The 20,290-nt window shown below is 33.7% G+C and overlaps 1 protein-coding gene across 1 annotated transcript in view; it reads right to left on the reverse strand.

Moving 5' to 3' along the window:
- Gp210 (nucleoporin 210) overlaps nt 1–20,290 on the reverse strand; it is a 280,949-nt gene that overhangs the window by 76,697 nt on the left and 183,962 nt on the right. The window contains exon 22 of the mRNA XM_075309079.1: nt 1,689–1,827. Coding sequence (XP_075165194.1) covers nt 1,689–1,827 — 139 coding nt within the window. The remainder of the gene's footprint in view (nt 1–1,688; nt 1,828–20,290) is intronic.

The following is a 20,290-nucleotide window of genomic DNA, read 5'->3' on the forward strand; positions in this document are numbered from 1 at the left end:
GTTTTCGATTTCCCCCCGATCCAGACTTCCTGGCTGTCGACAAACGTTCCCCAAACACTTTAATTACATTTGTAACGGTTGATTTGGCAACTTTTAGCGATTTTGCCAGCTTTGCGTGCGAGTAGCTCGGATTTTCGCGATGCGCGAGCAAAATTTTGATACGCTGCTCTTCTTGCTTGGACGGCATTTTGACAACTGAAGAGTGAATTCCAAAATCAAAATAGGAACAACATTCTACACACACACACCTTCAAAATGAGGGGTGTTCAAGTTTTTTAAATGCAAAATTGAAAGAAATACGTCAAGTTTATATTGACCAAATTTTGACCGTATCACCCTTTAGATGTAAGGAACGAGTAATAAGAATAAATAATAATAATACGAATAAAAATAAAAATTCCGATTTGGTTAAATAAAATATCAAATTAGTGGAAATGAATCCTTTGTGTTTTCAATTTTCTTGAATTTATACGGGTAAAATTAAACAATGAAAAATGATTCGATATGATACATGATACATTTAAAAATTTTATATTGAACATTTAAAAAAAAACATGTTTGTCTGGAGCACTAATTTTGGCACTTCTTACCAACTATTGTTGATAACACTCACAAAAAGACAAATAGATTTCATAAAATCGCATATTTTGTAGATTTTTCATTTCTTTGAAATTCGATTATGAAAAATCGATTTGATTGGTAAAAAGAATCGATTTTTGATTAAAAGTCAATAATAGAAAAATCGATTATTGGTTTGTACTATATATCCCTAGTTCCGATTCAATGTGTTTAACAAAATTTTCTGAACAGAAAAATTTCTTTTTCTCCAAGCAAATTTAAATCCTTACTACGTGCTCATTTATAATTTTTATTATTGGTAGTATTTGTAGGTACTAAATAAAGTGAATTTAACTAAACTGACTTAATACAAACAAATAACAGAATTATTTAGCTTTAAATAGTTTTTCGACAAAAGAACAACTTGTGAAGTTGAAGTTTCAAAGGAATTCCGAATTCTAGTTCTGTTTATATTGACTGCTTTGAAATTTCTTTCTACATTGAAGTCGAATGTGGTTAAGATTAAAAAATGCTGGTTTACATTTCAACTTATGAAAATCGTCACTTTGAAAAATCGTCAAATCGTCATAAAAGAAAACACTTGAGTCGAACATTTAATTAAGTCTATTCTCAAGTTTTTTAAATCCGTTAATTATTATTAAAAAAATCCTTAAAATTTAAACTTATTCGCACATGACATTAATTTTGATATCATCGAATTCGCTGCTTAGCTGAAGCGAACAAAGTATTTTGAGTTTGCGACATCTGTTAGTTTTTCTACGACATCTGTTAGTTTTTTTACGACGTTTACAACTTTGTGACTGTCGCATACCTGAAAAAGTTTGATACAGACCATCTCTGACTGTTACTCCGAATGTTGTTCTTGTTGTAGTTGTTGCACTAGTGATGACACTAGAGTGTGTTTTGGTGTTTCACTCAATGCCACCATATGCAAGCGGTTTCTACGTAGACGACGTTAATTTTAAAACTTGTCACTTGTCGCTACAGATTATATCAAAAATTATGCGCTCTTTAAATTGTGCAATCAGTTATAGCCTTTGGACTGGAATAACTTGACTCTAAACCACACTACATTAAATGGAATATACAACTTGCATTATTATACTTACGCCACACAGTAGCCGCCAGAATAACAATGGCCACCACAATTAAGCCAATGTTTGATAATAATTTAACCATGAACGCCGATGATGTGTTAAACGGTCGGCTTGAGCATTTCTGCAGAGTGGTTGAACCGAGAACGGGTATCTGAAATGAAAGACAATGGAAAAAAAATGCAAAATTAATGTTAAATAATCGAAAACCTACATAAAGATCGACACGCAAATATCCATGTAAATAAGAATTAATTCTTTCGCTTTAGCAATAAAGAAGAACAAATACTCCCATTGGTGGTGGTGGTGGTCGTGATGGCTGATGCAGAACTTTTATGATATACTGTCTCTGGCAAGGAAAATTCTTTTGGCAATAAAAATCGCCGCCAAAAAAGGACGACAAATGTATAATAAGCCGAAGAACACGACAGGCGAACTTAAGTTATCTTTCTCCTCTCTTCTCGAATCGTAGAAATTTATGTCATCGATTAAATAAACTTCCGCTTGGTATTGTCCTTTTGTTTTTCGTCTCGTTTTATTTGTTGTTGTATATTTTTTTTTACATTTTTGCTTGCTTTTACTGTTGCAACACAAATTGCATGCTTCCGTTTCCGGCGCAATATACAGCAACAACAATAACGGCCAAAGGGTCGAACATGCACAAAGCCAGAAGAAGAAATAAACATTGGTAATAACAAAAAGATACTTGCACACATACAAATTCACAAAGAGGCACATCGCACACACACACATACACGCATATACATGTGGATCGTTATGTGCACTGCAATAATCGCAAGCCGATTTCGATACAGAAGGACGAAGGACCCTCATACCACAGTGAGAATATTCCATGAAGTGCAAGGAGTTCAATAAGTGGCGGAGTCGAGTCAACATCACGCTTTCCATTCACAGACGGCTCAAAACAAAGGCAAGATAAACCGACAACAGTCATGACACCAAGTGGTAGAATTTCATTTCCGGTTGCACACAGTAACTATGGCGATGGCAAGAGGAAGGGCCTTGATAATGTTATATCGGTACCAAATATTTTCCTCAAAACCTCTCAATTTGATTTTCGCAAAGAAAAAAAATTTTGGCGTAATTTATTCCTCATTGTGATTCATGGTATATTGCTCAGTCAGCAAAAAGAGGATAAGAACTTGCGGTACTATTGTGGCAAATTTTCCGTTTTCTTCTGTTGGTGACACTTTTCTGCAACTATATGCCATACATTTTACTTTTTTGTGCCACCTTTTTGTGATGATGTGCCACTTTTCCATTGATTCCTTTTATTCTGTAATAATTTTTGCAAATTATACGACCAATTCGAATTAAGATTATCGATGTGATAGGGGCCTTAGCAAATATGCGCCTAGTTACCATATTTGTAAGTTTGTTCCCCTTTCCCCATGTCATAGTGTTTTGAAGCAGATTCGAGCCCGCCTTGCATACACAGGGTGACATTTCACCGCGATGTGGAATGTCTTTCGGCTATAAAAAGGGATCATTTTTTTATTATTCATTTATGGAGTAATCCTTACAGACTAACAAAGCTATACTCCAATATATACAAATAGTATCTTATGCCTAAGTATTTAATAACAGTGTTGTATTTCTTTTTATATTATATTTATCTTCTGAGAGATCAAAATATTTATAGTATTTATTAAAATCTTCACATAATCGGCGAACAGGATCGTGATTTTCAAAGTTTGTGCGAAAGTACTGAATGCGAAGCAGTTCAAAATTACGAGTAGGTCTTGACGGCGTATTGAATGAGATAATGTTAAGAAGGAACTAAGATTTAAATCTACCATTAATAACTTCAACCATAAAACAGATATTCAGCATAGTACGTCTACTTTTCAGTGATGTGTGTGAAGATAAATTCGAATTTGAAATTTGCAGCAAAAACTTAGCCGAGACACAAACCAGCACCAAAAATATTTTTCAAATTCGAATTTGGGATTTCAAATTCGAATTTGGATTTTTGGTATTTGGCTTATTATTTAAAAACTAAGCCGCGTGCGATATAGAGACTAGGCTCATTGGAAAGGGCTTGAGCTCAGCTTTCATAATCAAAAAAGTCTTCATTAGAAAAGTATTTGTGAAAAGCGAAAATTTTAAAACAAAATTTTCATCAAATTTTTACAACGGGCCCACTGTGCCAAAACTAAGCCGCGTGCGATATAGAGACTAGGCTCACTGGAAAGGGCTTGAGCTCAGCTTTCATAATGACAAAAGTCTTCATTAGAAAAGTATTTGTGAAAAGCGAAAATTTTAAAACAAAATTTTCCTCATATTTTTACAACGGGCCCACTGTGCCAAAACTAAGCCGCGTGCGATATAGAGACTAGGCTCATTGGAAAGGGCTTGAGCTCAGCTTTCATAATCACAAAAGTCTTCATTAGAAAAGTATTTGTGAAAAGCGAAAATTTTAAAACAAAATTTTTATCAAATTTTTACAACGGGCCCACTGTGCCAAAACTAAGCCGCGAGCGATATAGAGACTAGGCTCATTGGAAAGGGCTTGAGCTCAGCTTTCATAATCACAAAAGTCTTCATTAGAAAAGTATTTGTGAAAAGCGAAAATTTTAAAACAAAATTTTCATCAAATTTTTACAACGGGCCCACTGTGCCAAAACTAAGCCGCGTGCGATATAGAGACTAGGCTCATTGGAAAGGGCTTGAGCTCAGCTTTCATAATCACAAAAGTCTTCATTAGAAAAGTATTTGTGAAAAGCGAAAATTTTAAAACAAAATTTTCATCAAATTTTTACAACGGGCCCACTGTGCCAAAACTAAGCCGCGTGCGATATAGAGACTAGGCTCATTGGAAAGGGCTTGAGCTCAGCTTTCATAATCACAAAAGTCTTCATTAGAAAAGTATTTGTGAAAAGCGAAAATTTTAAAACAAAATTTTCATCAAATTTTTACAACGGGCCCACTGTGCCAAAACTAAGCCGCGTGCGATATAGAGACTAGGCTCACTGGAAAGGGCTTGAGCTCAGCTTTCATAATGACAAAAGTCTTCATTAGAAAAGTATTTGTGAAAAGCGAAAATTTTAAAACAAAATTTTCATCAAATTTTTACAACGGGCCCACTGTGCCAAAACTAAGCCGCGTGCGATATAGAGACTAGGCTCATTGGAAAGGGCTTGAGCTCAGCTTTCATAATCACAAAAGTCTTCATTAGAAAAGTATTTGTGAAAAGCGAAAATTTTAAAACAAAATTTTCATCAAATTTTTACAACGGGCCCACTGTGCCAAAACTAAGCCGCGTGCGATATAGAGACTAGGCTCATTGGAAAGGGCTTGAGCTCAGCTTTCATAATCACAAAAGTCTTCATTAGAAAAGTATATGTGAAAAGCGAAAATTTTAAAACAAAATTTTCATCAAATTTTTACAACGGGCCCACTGTGCCAAAACTAAGCTGCGTGCGGCTTGGGATCAGAAAAGATCGTTTTCTTGACCTTCTTTAGAAAACATCCTGTGAAACTTACCTTATATATAAATTTTAATGCATAAGAAAATTACCGGATCATATAATTTTTAGGGATTCTTCTATTTATCAGATGACAAATATGTATTAATGAAAGAGATGTACATTTTTTAAATTTTTTTTAAAATTTTCGCTTTTCACAAATACTTTTCTAATGAAGAATTTTGTGATTATGAAAGCTGAGCTCAAGCCCTTTCCAGTGAGCCTAGTCTCTATATCGCACGCGGCTTAGTTTTGGCACAGTGGGCCCGTTGTAAAAATTTGATGAAAATTTTGTTTTAAAATTTTCGCTTTTCACAAATACTTTTCTAATGAAGACTTTTGTGATTATGAAAGCTGAGCTCAAGCCCTTTCCAATGAGCCTAGTCTCTATATCGCACGCGGCTTAGTTTTGGCACAGTGGGCCCGTTGTAAAAATTTGATGAAAATTTTGTTTTAAAATTTTCGCTTTTCACAAATACTTTTCTAATGAAGACTTTTGTGATTATGAAAGCTGAGCTCAAGCCCTTTCCAATGAGCCTAGTCTCTATATCGCACGCGGCTTAGTTTTGGCACAGTGGGCCCGTTGTAAAAATTTGATGAAAATTTTGTTTTAAAATTTTCGCTTTTCACAAATACTTTTCTAATGAAGACTTTTGTGATTATGAAAGCTGAGCTCAAGCCCTTTCCAGTGAGCCTAGTCTCTATATCGCACGCGGCTTAGTTTTTAAATAATAAGCCAAATACTAAAAATCCAAATTCGAATTTGAAATCCCAAATTCGAATTTGAAAAATATTTTTGGTGCTGGTTTGTGTCTCGGCTAAGTTTTTGCTGCAAATTTCAAATTCGAATTTATCTTCACACACATTTTTCAGTGTAGGCAATTTGACAAGTAAATGTCTTTCCTTGTAAGATGGCATGGTTTGAGGAGTCCAGTTGTTCCGACGTAAACAAAACAGTAGAAATTACTTTTGTACAGGTTCAACACGGTTACAATGAATTTGATACTGTGGGTCCCATATTACAGATCCATATTCAAGGATTGGACGCACAAGTGAAGTGTACAAATTCCTTGTTACAAATGGGTCAGCAAACTTCTTACTCCAGCGTTTGACAAATCCAAGTGATCCATATGATTTATTGACGGTCATAGATATGTGAGATCTCCGATCCAACAGTATTCCGAGATCCTTAAACGTTTCAACAGTTTCAAGCATGTCGTTATTAATACAGTAAATTGTATCAATGTGGTTCAACCTATAAAAAGAGATGTGCTTGCATTTTCTTATGTTCAATTCCATCATCTTTAGAGAACACCAGTTGTACATTTAGATCAGATTGAAGTAATGCTTGGTCATCACTATTCCGTATAATTTTCATAATTTTAACATCGTCAGCATGCATAAGCAGCGTTGCCAGAATTGTTTCACAAAAAACCGCTAGATTTGTCCAAAAAACTAGCCAAAAAAAGCTAAAAAATGTTAAAAAATAGCTAGAAAAAATGCTAATTTTTTTGTATCAAAAGTCACATTTTTGATTGAAATTTAACAAACTTAAAGGCTTTATTTCACCTAAAATGCATATTATTTTAATTGTATTCATTTTACTTCCTCTTCTGTGAGACTGTAGGAAAATCTAAGTCATATTAGCTCTGTGTGCGTACTCGATACATTCGATTCACAAATTTTTACTGGAATTCCTTCATTTATATTTCCTAGTAAAAACTTTTTTTCCGGTAAACTTGCAATTATCAGCTGGTTAATCATCAACAAGTCCAATGTCTCATAGAACTGCATTAGAAATATCAATATATTTCGTTTTAACTGAATTAATGATAAATTCGTGAACGTGTACACTTCTCCTAATATTATTAAGAGAATAAATCCCATTCTGTCTTGCAAGTTTATACTGAATAACTTTTATTGGAAAACTTCCCATACAAACCTATTGTTGTCCAATTTTCGTAAATGTAAATCCATTCCATTAATAAATAGCAGATTTGTTTTGATCCTATCACTACGATTTTTTTTTATTGCATTTTTTTTGATGTTAAAAAAATAATACCACATTCAAAACTTTATTTCTTTAATTATTTCTATGTTCGGTTCCAAATATTTTGTACACTAATGATTTTGTTATTGATTCCGAGTCAAATTTGAATTTATTCGTTTTTTTCAGCTTTTTCTTCATGAGCTATCACAGTGCTTTAAAAACGTGCTAACGACAACTTAAATTTCCAAATTCCGACTCGACTTTAAGTAGAAATTATTCTGTGTATACGTTTTCAAAATAAAATGAAAAACCTCTTCTATTTTTGAACGCTATTTTGGTTTGTGGTCAACATACAAAAACTCCACAAATTTAAAGACTATTTAATTAATTTTAAGAATTTTGTAGAATTGATCCTAGTCTTCTTTCATGAAAAGATACCCATTTTTAAGTTGAATCACTTAACTATAAGGACAAAACAATTTTATCGGCTTATGGACAATGAAAACAGTTTATGTAAGAGAAATTCACAAATGCTATTATAACCAAAATTCGCGTCCGTATTTTAAAGACATGAACAAAGCAGTTTACAGACAGTGTACAAAGCAATTCACATCTACTATTTTAATTTAGTAATATCATAATAACTTTAGAATCCGTATTATAATAACATAAAAAGGATAAACGAGCCAAATGCTATTATTCCTAATAATTTACTGACAGTTTATGTAAGCAATTTGTATGGTAATAGTAGATTTAAAGTTTACGATAACGAGGAAAAAACTTTACAAGAAGGTGTATTTGCTGCAAAAATGCCCGCATAATGGCTGGAATAATTATTAAGGCTTCAATTGAGCTTTGAAATATGTGGAAAACCTTATTCTGGCAGCAAGACTTAGACAAAAAACGAAGTTTTATCCATATTTCTATACGAACATGTCGAAAATAAAAAAAGCCAAAAATAGCTAAAAGGGTCATGAAAAAAAGCCAGAAAAAAAGCTAAAAGCTAAATACATTTTTTCCCCGCTAAACGTCTTCAAAAAAAGCCAAATCTAGCGGGAAAAAAGCTAAATTGGCAACGCTGCATAAGTGTAATACCAAATCGAATTGCTGATGGATGGTCATTTATAAACAAACAGAACAATAACGGTCCAAGATGACTGCCTTGAGGAACACCAAAAGGAACACGTATCGATTCCGAAATAATGTTATCAAATAACAGGTTGACTGATAAATCCCCGGTCTGACACATAGATGGCGTCGCTAGTATTAAATGCATATTATTTTTATATAGTACCAACCTTCAAATGATTCGTGTCAAAATTTGACGTCTGTAAGTCAATTAGTTTGTGAGATAGAGCGTCTTTTGTGAAGCAACTTTTGTTATTGTGAAAAAAATGGAAAAAAAGGAATTTCGTGTTTTGATAAAATACTGTTTTCTGAAGGGAAAAAATACGGTGGAAGCAAAAACTTGGCTTGATAATGAGTTTCCGGACTCTGCCCCAGGGAAATCAACAATAATTGATTGGTATGCAAAATTCAAGCGTGGTGAAATGAGAACGGAGGACGGTGAACGCAGTGGACGCCCGAAAGAGGTGGTTACCGACGAAAACATGAAAAAAATCCACAAAATGATTTTAAATGACCGTAAAATGAAGTTGATCGAGATAGCAGAGGCCTTAAAGATATCAAAGAAACGTGTTGGTCATATTATTCATCAATATTTGGATATGCGGAAGCTCTGTGCAAAATGGGTGCCGCGCGAGCTCACATTTGACCAAAAACAACAACGTGTTGATGATTCCGAGCGGTGTTTGCAGCTGTTAACACGTAATACACCCGAGTTTTTCCGTCGATATGTGACAATGGATGAAACATGACTCCATTACTCCTGAGTCCAATCGACAGGCGGCTGAGTGGACAGCGACCGGTGAACCGTCTCCGAAGCGTGGAAAGACTCAAAAGTCCGCTGGCAAAGTAATGGCCTCTTTTTTTTGGGATGCGCATGGAATAATTTTTATCGATTATCTTGAGAAAGGAAAAACCATCAACAGTGACTATTATATGGCGTTATTGGAGCGTTTGAAGGTCGAAATCGCGGCAAAACGGCCCCATATGAAGAAGAAAAAAGTGTTGTTCCACCAAGACAACGCACAGTGCCACAAGTCACTGAGAATGATGGCAAAAATTCATGAATTGGGCTTCGAATTGCTTCCCACCCACCGTATTCTCCAGATCTGGCCCCAGCGACTTTTTCTTGTTCTCAGACCTCAAAAGAATGCTCACAGGGAAAACATTTGGCTGCAATGAAGAGGTGATCGCCGAAACTGAGGCCTATTTTGAGGCAAAACCGAAGGAGTACTACCCAAATGGTATCGAAAAATTGGAAGGTCGTTATAATCGTTGTATCGCTCTTGAATAATAAAAACGAATTTTGACAAAAAAATGTGTTTTTCTTTGTTAGACCGGGGGCTTATTAGCCAACCTGTTAACTTCAGTTAAAAGAAATTAGAAAGCATAAAACCAAAAAAAACATAAGAAACATTGCCTAATTTCATTTATAAACAAAATTTTGCGAGATTAAATGTGGCAATTTTCTATACTGAAGCGAGTACACTGGCAGGGAATGGGTTAAGAAGAAAGTTGAACTTCGTATAGCACCAAAAACATTTTTATTTGTTTGAAAGATGTGATTTTCGCACACATGTTTTATTAAAATATTAAATATATTTATTAAGAATTATACCAGCATCAATTGGCCATGAAATATCAGTTTATTATTCCACTATTTCGTATTACATGTAATGTTAAATTTTCTCAACCACATGAAGTAATATTTGCAACTTCTACCTTTCACTTTTAATAAGTTACTGCCCAACGATTTTGTCCTCCTGTTACAATTCCAATCCCTACAAATATAAGATCATCATAAACCGAAGTTTTTTCCAAAACGGTCAGCGTCACTGTCACCATCAATAATTTTCCAACAAAAACCGAAAAATTAACTCACAATTTTATAACATACAAATATTTTATTTTCCGACTATTATATTATTTTGTTTTTATAATCGCTAGATTTTGTGACGCTCCATATACCATATAAACACGATTCTAATTGAAAACAAAAGGAACCCACGCGCAAACATATCGCATATATCAATTACATCGATGATGGATCGATAAAAGAAATACAGGAAAATTTTTTATATTCTAACAAGTGTGTTTCCTTAAGTTTCGAAAGGTTTGAATACCCAGCAAAAAAAATTTTAAGTTCTTCCAAAGGCACAACTTTAAAAGCACTTCCAAAAGATGTACTCCCAAGGATGTTCTTTATTTTAACTACACAGGAAGTTAATTTATTTAATTTTTTTATAACTCGTTTTTTTCTTATTTTTAAGGGAAAATTTTAACAGAGTAAGAATTAATAAAAGGTGTGAATTCGCATCACACCTTAAATTCTTGTTAAATTCATCGCTTCTACGTCAATTTTGCACCAAGTCCGGATCCAAAAAGAACATTTTCACTACTTTTTTGGCGACGCTTTTTTTTTTTTTTTTGCTGGGTACTTCTTAATACGAGTGAACTAAAGTATTTTTCTATGGTAAGTCTTATTCATATAAATATATTTTAAAAATTCTATAATAAGAGAAGTCAACTTTATGATTTTATATTTTTTTTTTTGTTCATTTTTATGAATACTTTGTTATCTTGTTCAGTTGTCAATTTTCATACCCCGAGAGGAAATCGGGATTAGTAAAATTCCATACCTTATTCTAATTAATGAACTGTTTCTACCTGCATCCTGTTTAGGATTTTTTTACTGAAAAAAGTAAAGTGAGTAAATTTAACTTAAGTAAATTTAACTTAAAGGAAATAAAATGGTCAAACTAAATTGATGAACATTTGTGCTTTAATTTCGAAAGCACTTTTTTTTGGGTGCAATAAGGGTGTAAATATGACGTGAATATAATATCCGTATTGTCGATGTGTATATCCCGAACTGCGCTATGTGTTGTCAATAAATTTGTGATCCGAATTCAGTGTTTTCGATGTGAAAAAAAGTTTGATTAACAATCATTCTAAGGCTTGTCTAAAACGTTTGACCTCAACTATTTTAGGATAGATTTTGCATTTTTTCGGCAAAATGTAATAATTTGTTCCATTTTATTAATCCCTACTCTGTTTTTAACCTATTTAAAACAACAAAAAAACAAAGCTAAAATTACCCATTAAAAATATTAAAAATTATAAGAAATTGAATTAAAGGAGCTTACTGTGTAGTTAAAATAAAGAACATCTTTGGTAGGACATTTTTGGAAGTTCTTTTAAAGTTGTGCTTTTAGAACAACTTCAAAATTTTTCTTTTGCTGGGTAAAGTATATATTCTAGAGAAGCTTGTGGTGAAATTCCAAGTCGATTGCAAAAGGGCCGTCATCCGATACGATTGAAATTTGGTACGTGAAACTTCTCCTAGCCTAACCCATCATATGTAAAAACTACAGAACAATTTTAAAATTATTTGAGATTTCCTGCCGGTTCCACATCTATGTAGTAAACCACTGTGCTCTAGATTTATCTCTGATATTGTATATAAAGCAAGCTCTGCCCTTACTTACCAGTCTATATAACTTTGAGTGAGATTCAACAACACATCGTTTCGTTGTTGGCCTAATGTCTTTGGGCCACAGAAGGAACTGTTTACACAGGACAACGGCCAGGCAATGCATGATGAGAATGCAATCGTTCAACCGCACTACAACCATCAACAGTGGCAATTTTTGCAACTGCTGGAGTATCGAAAGCCATCTTTTCATTGCTCTCATCTCTTTAGTTGGACAAGGACAAGTGGTTAACTTTATTAATCGAAATTTTTGTTTTGTTTGTCCAGCATTTTTTTGTTTTGCATTTTTCTCTCCAGCTTTTTATTGAGCACAACAAAAACAAACAAAAAATACAAAACCAAATTACACAATATTGATGAGATCCTACTGTAGTATGGTCTAGCGGATGAGGAAGTGGACAGACATAGGGAGACATACAAAATGTGAATAAAATGGATTTATTCTAGAACGGCAGTGAATTGTGGTCAGAACAGTTATTGCAATGGTAATGGGATGTCAATTACGAACGTGTATCAAAGTTTCATGATTGGAGAATTCATAATCGTGTTAGGTCTACAGAACTGTGATTCCAAGTTTTGGTGTTTTGCGACCTTCAAATGTTTTGAGTATCGAAGTGAAACTGTTGTTCTATACCGATTTGCTTTTATATGCGGCACACGAAATATTAACCACTTGGCCCCCAGTGAAACGGTTTTTTTGAAAAACATCTTAAACACTGATTTCCAGTAATGAAGCACGAATAAATTTTTCAGAATAAACACTAATGATGAACAAGCTGTTACTATTTTTGGACACAGTAGTAGCTACTCAAAAGCAAGTCTCTACGAAATGGCTGAGCAGTTCAACAGGTATCTAAAGTGTGTTACTAACCATAAGGGCGTACAGAGCAAGACTTCGAACTCCACGGACGAAAAAGACCGTTTTTCATATATTTTGGTGTAAAAATTATATGTTTGGAACTCAAATTTGTTAACACATTTTTTTTAAGTGCAAGCATATTGTTCATAAACTAGCATAACATGTTTGGCACATAACATTTTTGTGCATATAATATGTTTGGATGCAAACATATATTAATTTAGAAATTGTGATTCAATCACAAAATTAATTGATCTAATTAGTTTTTTAATTGAAATGTCTTGAATCACAGAAATGATAGCATCAATTAACAAATTAATTGAAAGTCAATTGAAAAATTAATAGATTCAATTAAAAAATTAATTGATAGTATTAATTTTTGTGATTGATTTTTGTTACAATTAAAACATTTGTTGAAACAATTAAATTTTTAATAGAATATTTTTTAAAACTCAATTAAGACATTAATTGGAAAAAATTTCGTGAAATTTTTTTCTGTGCAGAGAGTATGCTGCAAGTAAAAAATGGAAATAACCAATTGGAGCCTTAAAAATATATTTACACAAAGAAAAATTAATTAAAATTTTTTTCTACCAGTGTATGCCTAAGGTGAAAGAATATGTTTGAACAATACAAATATATTTTCATATTTTTTCACAATTTATTTCATATTAGTGTACAACTTGTTTTTTGCTCACTGTATGCTTGAAGCAAAATGTGATTGGAGTATATGTTACAGAAACGATTTTTTTTAGGGTGTACCCAACTTATTCAAGGTCATACAGCGAGAGAGAGAGTACTATTAGGATGGTGCAGGAGAAACACAAACACCACCCGTGTAAGTTTCTACTTTATGTTCTGTTGAAATCGCGCTAACTTCCGAATGAAACAAGCTATCGGCATGAAACTTGGCACAAGTAATTGTTATTGATGTAGGTCGGATGGTATTGCAAATGGGCCATATCGGTCCACTTTTACGTATAGCCCCCATATAAACGGACCCCCAAATTTGGCTTGCGAATCCTCTAAGAGAAGCAAATTTCATCCGATCCGGCTGAAATTTGGTACATGGTGTTATTATATGGTATCTAACAACCATGCAAAAAGTGGTCCACATCGGTCCATAATTACATATAGCCCCCATATAAACCGATCACCAGAAATTTGATCTCCGGAGCCTCTTGGAAGACCAAGAGGAGCCTCTTGAAAGAGCAAAATTCATCCGATTCGGTTGAAATTTGGTACGTGATGTTAGTATATTGTATCCATATCAGTTCATAATTATATATAGCTCCCATATAAACCGATCCCCAGTTTTGACCTCCGGTGCCTTATGGAGAAGCAAAATTCATCCGATCTGGTTGAAATTTGGTACGTGGTGGTAGTATATGATATTTAACAGCCATGCTAAAAGTGGTCCATATCAGTCCATAATCATATATAGCCCCCATATAAGCCGATCCCGAGATTTGGTTTTCTTGGAGGAGCAAATTTCATCCGAGTGTGCTAGTATATGGCCATTAACAACAATGTCTAACTAGATCCATATCGGTCTATAGTTATATATAACCCTCAGATAAATCGATCCCTAATCACACAAAAATTGGTCCATATCAAGTTCATAATTGTATATAGCCCCCACATAAGCGACCCCCATATTTCAATTCTGGCTCTCTACGTATCGTGCAAAAAGTCCATATCGATTCGTAATTATTTGTAGACTTACCTATACATAACTTTTTTGTCTGACATATACCACGTATGGACTAACTCACAATTTAGAAAACGATGTTAAGAAGTTTTAAGATACCACAACGCAAGTAATTGATTGTGGATGATATTCTTTCGTAGAAGTTTCTACGCAATCCATGGTGGAGGGTACATAAGATTCGGCCTGGCCGAACTTACGGCCGTATATACTTGTTTTAACTTGTATTTTTGGTTTCAAAAGTGCTGTTTATTCGTGAAAATTGTAGTACATACATAAATTTGCGAGGAATAGAACTAGAGTTGTTAACGATCGTTAATGAAAACCTTTGTTTGTTATTGTTCGTGCAGAAGTATCCTGGTGCAATGGTTAGCAAGCCCGCCTTGCATACACAAGGTCGTGGGTTCGATTCCTGCTTCGACCGAACACCAGAACATTTTTCAGCGGTCAATTATCCCACCTCACTAATGTTGGTAACATTTCTGAGGGTTTCAAAGCTTCTCTAGGTTAGGTTAGGTACTCGAATATAAAAAGGAGGTCCCTTGTCATTGAGCTTACCATGGAATCAGGCAGCACTCAGTGATAAGAGAGAAGTTCACCAATCACAATGCACTGAATAGTCTAAGTGAGCCTAATATATCGGGCTGCCACCTAACTTAACCTAACCTAGATTAACTAAAACAGAGGAAACATTTATGCACAAATGAAGCATAAAGATTAACGAAATTGGTATCTCCCACAAAATAGTTCAGAATTTCTTAAAATTTGTAAATTTTACCAATAATGCTGCCATCTTGAACCTAGTATGACATTCTTGCAATTTTGAACTCCATTTGTTTCCTTCAAACTATAAAGTTGTGTTTACCAAGTGAAAAAAAATAATTATATCCAAATAAATTTTCTTGAATTTGTCGAAAAATATTTACTTATTTTTATGATATCAGCGTAATGTGACCGTTTGTAATACTGTTTAGTTAAAATTGTCTACAAATCATCTAAATTTTCTCAAATTAACCAAAATTTTTCTTCCTGGTGGGTTCATTGTTTTTTCAGTGTACCAAAACCATTGTCATAGAAATCTTTAATTTTAATTTTGAGCAACGGCATCCCTAAACGACAGCAGCCATAACTTCAGCAGCCGTCTTTTGTTTCATCCATCCTCTTTGCGGTGGTATATTATGGATATTGTTGTTGGTGTTGGTGAATTGGTTGAATGCAGCAACTGTCGTTCAGGGACATATTTCGTACGAATCAGTGAAATCCTTTGATTGTCTTTCCATAATAGAGTTCCCTTTGTTGAGCTGCTCTCCATCTCAGCCCGTTTTTGTATACAGAAAGTTTTTACAATTACATTTCATACCATTGCACTTCATAGATTTGGAAAATGGTCAGCAATTGCAAAGAAAAACGAATCAAGTCTTCAATTTGGTTGCTGGTGGGGCTGATAAATTCGTTGTCATATTTCCTTGAACTGAAAGAAATGTCGATTGGAAACGAGAGATTCAATTCATGATACACACACCCTTCGCATATAGCTCTTGGAGCTATGGACAAATATTGCGTTACAAGTTATGCCCCCTGCCCCCATACTCATCATTTTTTTTTTGTCATTATTCTGCATAAGAAATAATTTTCTTCATCTCCATCTTCATTTGTCTATGGATCGATCATGCCCCAATTATATTTAAATTGAATCCTTTTTGTATTGTAATTGCAATATTTAGTAAAGAAAGTTTGAGAAAAAACACAAGACATTGTACCATAAAAAAGACAAGAGAGTGCAATACTTAAAATAAGCAAAATTTGCAAGGATTGTCACGTACAGATGGCATCCGATATTTGGTATTATCATAACGCCAATACATCAGAAGATTCGGCCAGATGATAATAAATAAACCAATTACAAAAAATTTGACATTTGACATTGACATTTGAAGTTATAATTTTCGAAATTGAAAAGGACACTTGGAAATTCCACCAATCGAGATTTTTGTCATTAACACCACACTGTTATCAGAAGTGCCTAGAAGAACTACTACAATATGCTGAGAGACCAAGACATAAATGTACATTTTATTCAACACTGATAAAAATAATGACATAATATGAAAAATTATGCCACTTAAATTTTAGGACATGCAATTTATAATTAAAAATACAAATTTAAGAAAAAGAAAGTGTATAGAATACATAAATCGCAAACGAAAAAGAAATTTCGATCTTTGGTTCGGAACCAATACCAAAATCATTAAAGGAAGGTAAAAATCTGATAAGTCGCCGGTCTGGCACATAGATGGCGTCGCTAGTATTAAATGCATATTATTTTTATATAGTGCCAACCTTCAAGTGATTCGTGTCAATATTTGACGTCTGTAAGTCAATTAGTTTGTGAGATAGAGCGTCTTTTGTGAAGCAACTTTTGTTATTGTGAAAAAAAATGGAAATAAAGGAATTTCGTGTTTTGGTAAAATACTGTTTTCTGAAGGGGAAAAAAATACGGTGGAAGCAACAACTTGGCTTGATAATGAGTTTCCGGACTCTGCCCCAGGGAAATCAACAATAATTGATTGGTATGCAAAATTCAAGCGTGGTGAAATGAGCACCGAGGTCGTTGAACGCAGTGGACGCCCGAAAGAGGTGGTTAACGACGAAAACATCAAAAAATCCACAAAATGATTTTGAATGACCGTAAAATGAAGTTGATCGAGATAGCTGAGGTCTTAAAGATATCAAAGGAACGTGTTGGTCATATCATTCATCAATATTTGGATATGCGGAAGCTCTGTGCAAAATGGGTGCCGCGCGAGCTCACATTTGACCAAAAACAACAACGTGTTGATGATTCTGAGCGGTGTTTGCAGCTGTAAACTCGTAATACAACCGAGTTTTTCCGTCGATATGTGACAATGGATGAAACATGGCTCCATCACTACACTCCTGAGTCCAATCGACAGTCGGCTGCAAAATTTGGCCTATTTTGAGGAGGAGTACTACTAATTTTGAAGAATTTTTAACAATTATTAAGGACAAGTTGACTTTAGTCAAAGAAAATGTTCTTTCATTTTAAGATACCCATTTTTAAGTCGACTTAATTCACTTAATTATAAGGTCAAAACGCATTTGTATTTTAAGGACACGGAATCTTTGGCCTCACGACAATATTTTTTCAGTGTGTGTATAAGACAACATGAACTATAACTATTGAATATAATAGATAAGCTATATTTACTGTTTACAGATACAGACTAGGCGACTTGATGTGACTAAACCATACATGAATTTCAATATTTAGTAGTCCATAGAGATTCTCTTTATGTTCTTAAAACAAAGTTCAGATGAATTCAAAAAAAAAACTTATTTTTAATTAAATTTTCAATACATTGTGAATGCATGTGTTCAACTAATACGAACAATGGCAACAGCAGTACCAACATGAAGAAACAACCACACAACAACAACGTGGACAACATACCAGTAAAAACACATGGCCCATATGACAAACAAAAAAGTTTTAAAAGTTTATGAAAAACAATTTTTCAAATAGAAAAACTATTTAAATTAATCCACTAGATTACAATATTAAAACAATCATAAAACACACTGACCACACACACACACACTCTTATCAGTAACATACGCACACTACGACGAAAAGGACATGCAATACAATCCATTCGAACCCTTAACCTAACTCCGTCAAACACACAGACCACAATAAACAAGAACTCAATCTATAAATACATGGAATTGGAAAAAAAAAACGCAGTAAACTGAAATCAAATTTGGTAAAGAAAGAAAATATGTAATTCTATATATTATGGTGATACGATTTATTTTTAAGGTAAATCGCGCAGCAAATCATATTGCATTTGGATGTACGGTGACTACGATCACAAATATGCATGGGATTTAACGTGTTCACACGTCACTTCTCGACAGTTACATCCAGATGTGAAATATATGTTTTTAGGACCCAATTTGTTGACACATTCACCCTTATTCCTGAAGTCGCCCTCGCTCTCGCCGTCGCTTTTAAGTCGTCTCGTCATTCATTTGGTATTCCTGTAGAGTGGCGAAGGCGACGACGACGATTACTTTTTGCACCAATTACAATACTCGGTGATAAAAGGCCGATATCACTAGAAAACAATCAGCTGATGTGCAAAAAATGAATTTTAATTTTTTCGGTTTAAAATATTTTTATTTCTGACGCAATTCTAAGTTGGAATAGCAAGAAAAAATATTAAATTTGATGCGGGAAAAATGTGGACATATATTCAAGGACATTAAAAGCTTCCAAAACTATAAAAATGGAAACGACACTGAGATCAATGGCACAAGAACCATCGTGAAAGAAAACAATCAGCTGATATACAAAACTGTTTGTTTGTAATCCAATTTTGACTTGGAAAATCAAATTAAATGATAAATTTGAGTCGGGAAATGATTTAGATATCTACATTAGGAGCAACATCCGGCTTATACAATTAGAACGACGTTGACATTATGTGTCCAAGGATCATTCAAAGTTCGTGAAGGACACTGTTCATGTGAATAATGGAGAAATGGTGAATTCCCTACATGGTTTAATTAATCCCTTTAAATCCGAGAAAATGAATTGTGTAAATCCGCCTTAAAAATAGAATAAGTATCGCATACTTTTCTTTCTCTAATTTTTCATATTGAAATTACTTATTTCCGCTAAAAATAATTCTTCTCTTTTGAACCTTACAAGAGGACAGACCATCTTGGTAAGAATTTGACCAAATGAAATAAAATAATTCCAATTTGAATTCCATTAGAAAACCCTAATTATTAGTGTTTTATTTCATATACTTTGATGAGATTTCTTTGAAACCTTTTGATGAAAACGGGAGTCACAAGCTATATAAACAAGTTTTGTATAATTTGTGTCGGCTCAAGAGAACTTTATAAACTCCAGGTGATTTTCCCTTCCGTCGCTTCCACGCGATTTCGCCCATATCTTTGGTCGTGAACAGACACAATTGTTATCTAAGTTTGGTGCTAAATAAAAAACATTGGCCACGTTTACTTTAATTGTGCTGTTTTCTTTTCTACACCCTCACAAAAAATCGCTTCTGTAACATATACTCCCAAACATATTTTGCTTCAAGCATATACATTTTTGGGTATTGCCCAAACATTTATATGTTTGATCTCTACCAATATATAATATGTTTGAAAGCATATTGGTCTAAACAATATATGTTTGGGTAGTCTAAGTTCCAAACATTTTGTATTTTTGCATCCAAATTCAATAATGTTGTCTTCCAAACAACAATATGTTATTATGTGACCATATAATATGTTTGGAAGCATTTTGCACCCAAAAATATTATATGCTTAAAAAAAATTCTCCCAAACAATATTGTGCTCAAAATTTTATTTATTTATTTATATATTTACAATCATAATGAATTATGAAAATAAACAGGTAATATAGGTGCTAACAACATAGGTTTTCGACCTGAATGCTCAAAATTTTGTTTCTGCCTAATTGTATATTCCCCCACATCTTTCTCACTTCCACGAGATTTTTTAGTTCTTAGCACATTTTTCTGTGATACAAACATTGTAGAAGAAATTATTCGATTTTATGATTTTTTTAGTTTAATTTTACCTTTTGCCGGACGGGGATTCGAACAGCGGACCACACAGTTTGTAAGGATCAAAGAAGTAGCTGATCAATTGCCCAAGGAAAAATAAAATGTTAATTTTGTAATAACAAGCAACAACCACCAACTTAATTCAATATCGCTCCCTGTTAAATAGCGCTCCAAGCTACTAAACACATATATGTTTATAGGCTATTTCTAAATTAATATATGTTTGCATCCAAGCATATTATATTTACAAACATTTTATGTCCCAAACATAATATGTTCTAACATATTAACATATATGTCCCAAACATGTTATGCTAGTTTATGAAC

Source organism: Haematobia irritans, chromosome 5, assembly GCF_050003625.1.
Source record: "Haematobia irritans isolate KBUSLIRL chromosome 5, ASM5000362v1, whole genome shotgun sequence".
NCBI classification, from domain to species: domain Eukaryota; kingdom Metazoa; phylum Arthropoda; class Insecta; order Diptera; family Muscidae; genus Haematobia; species Haematobia irritans.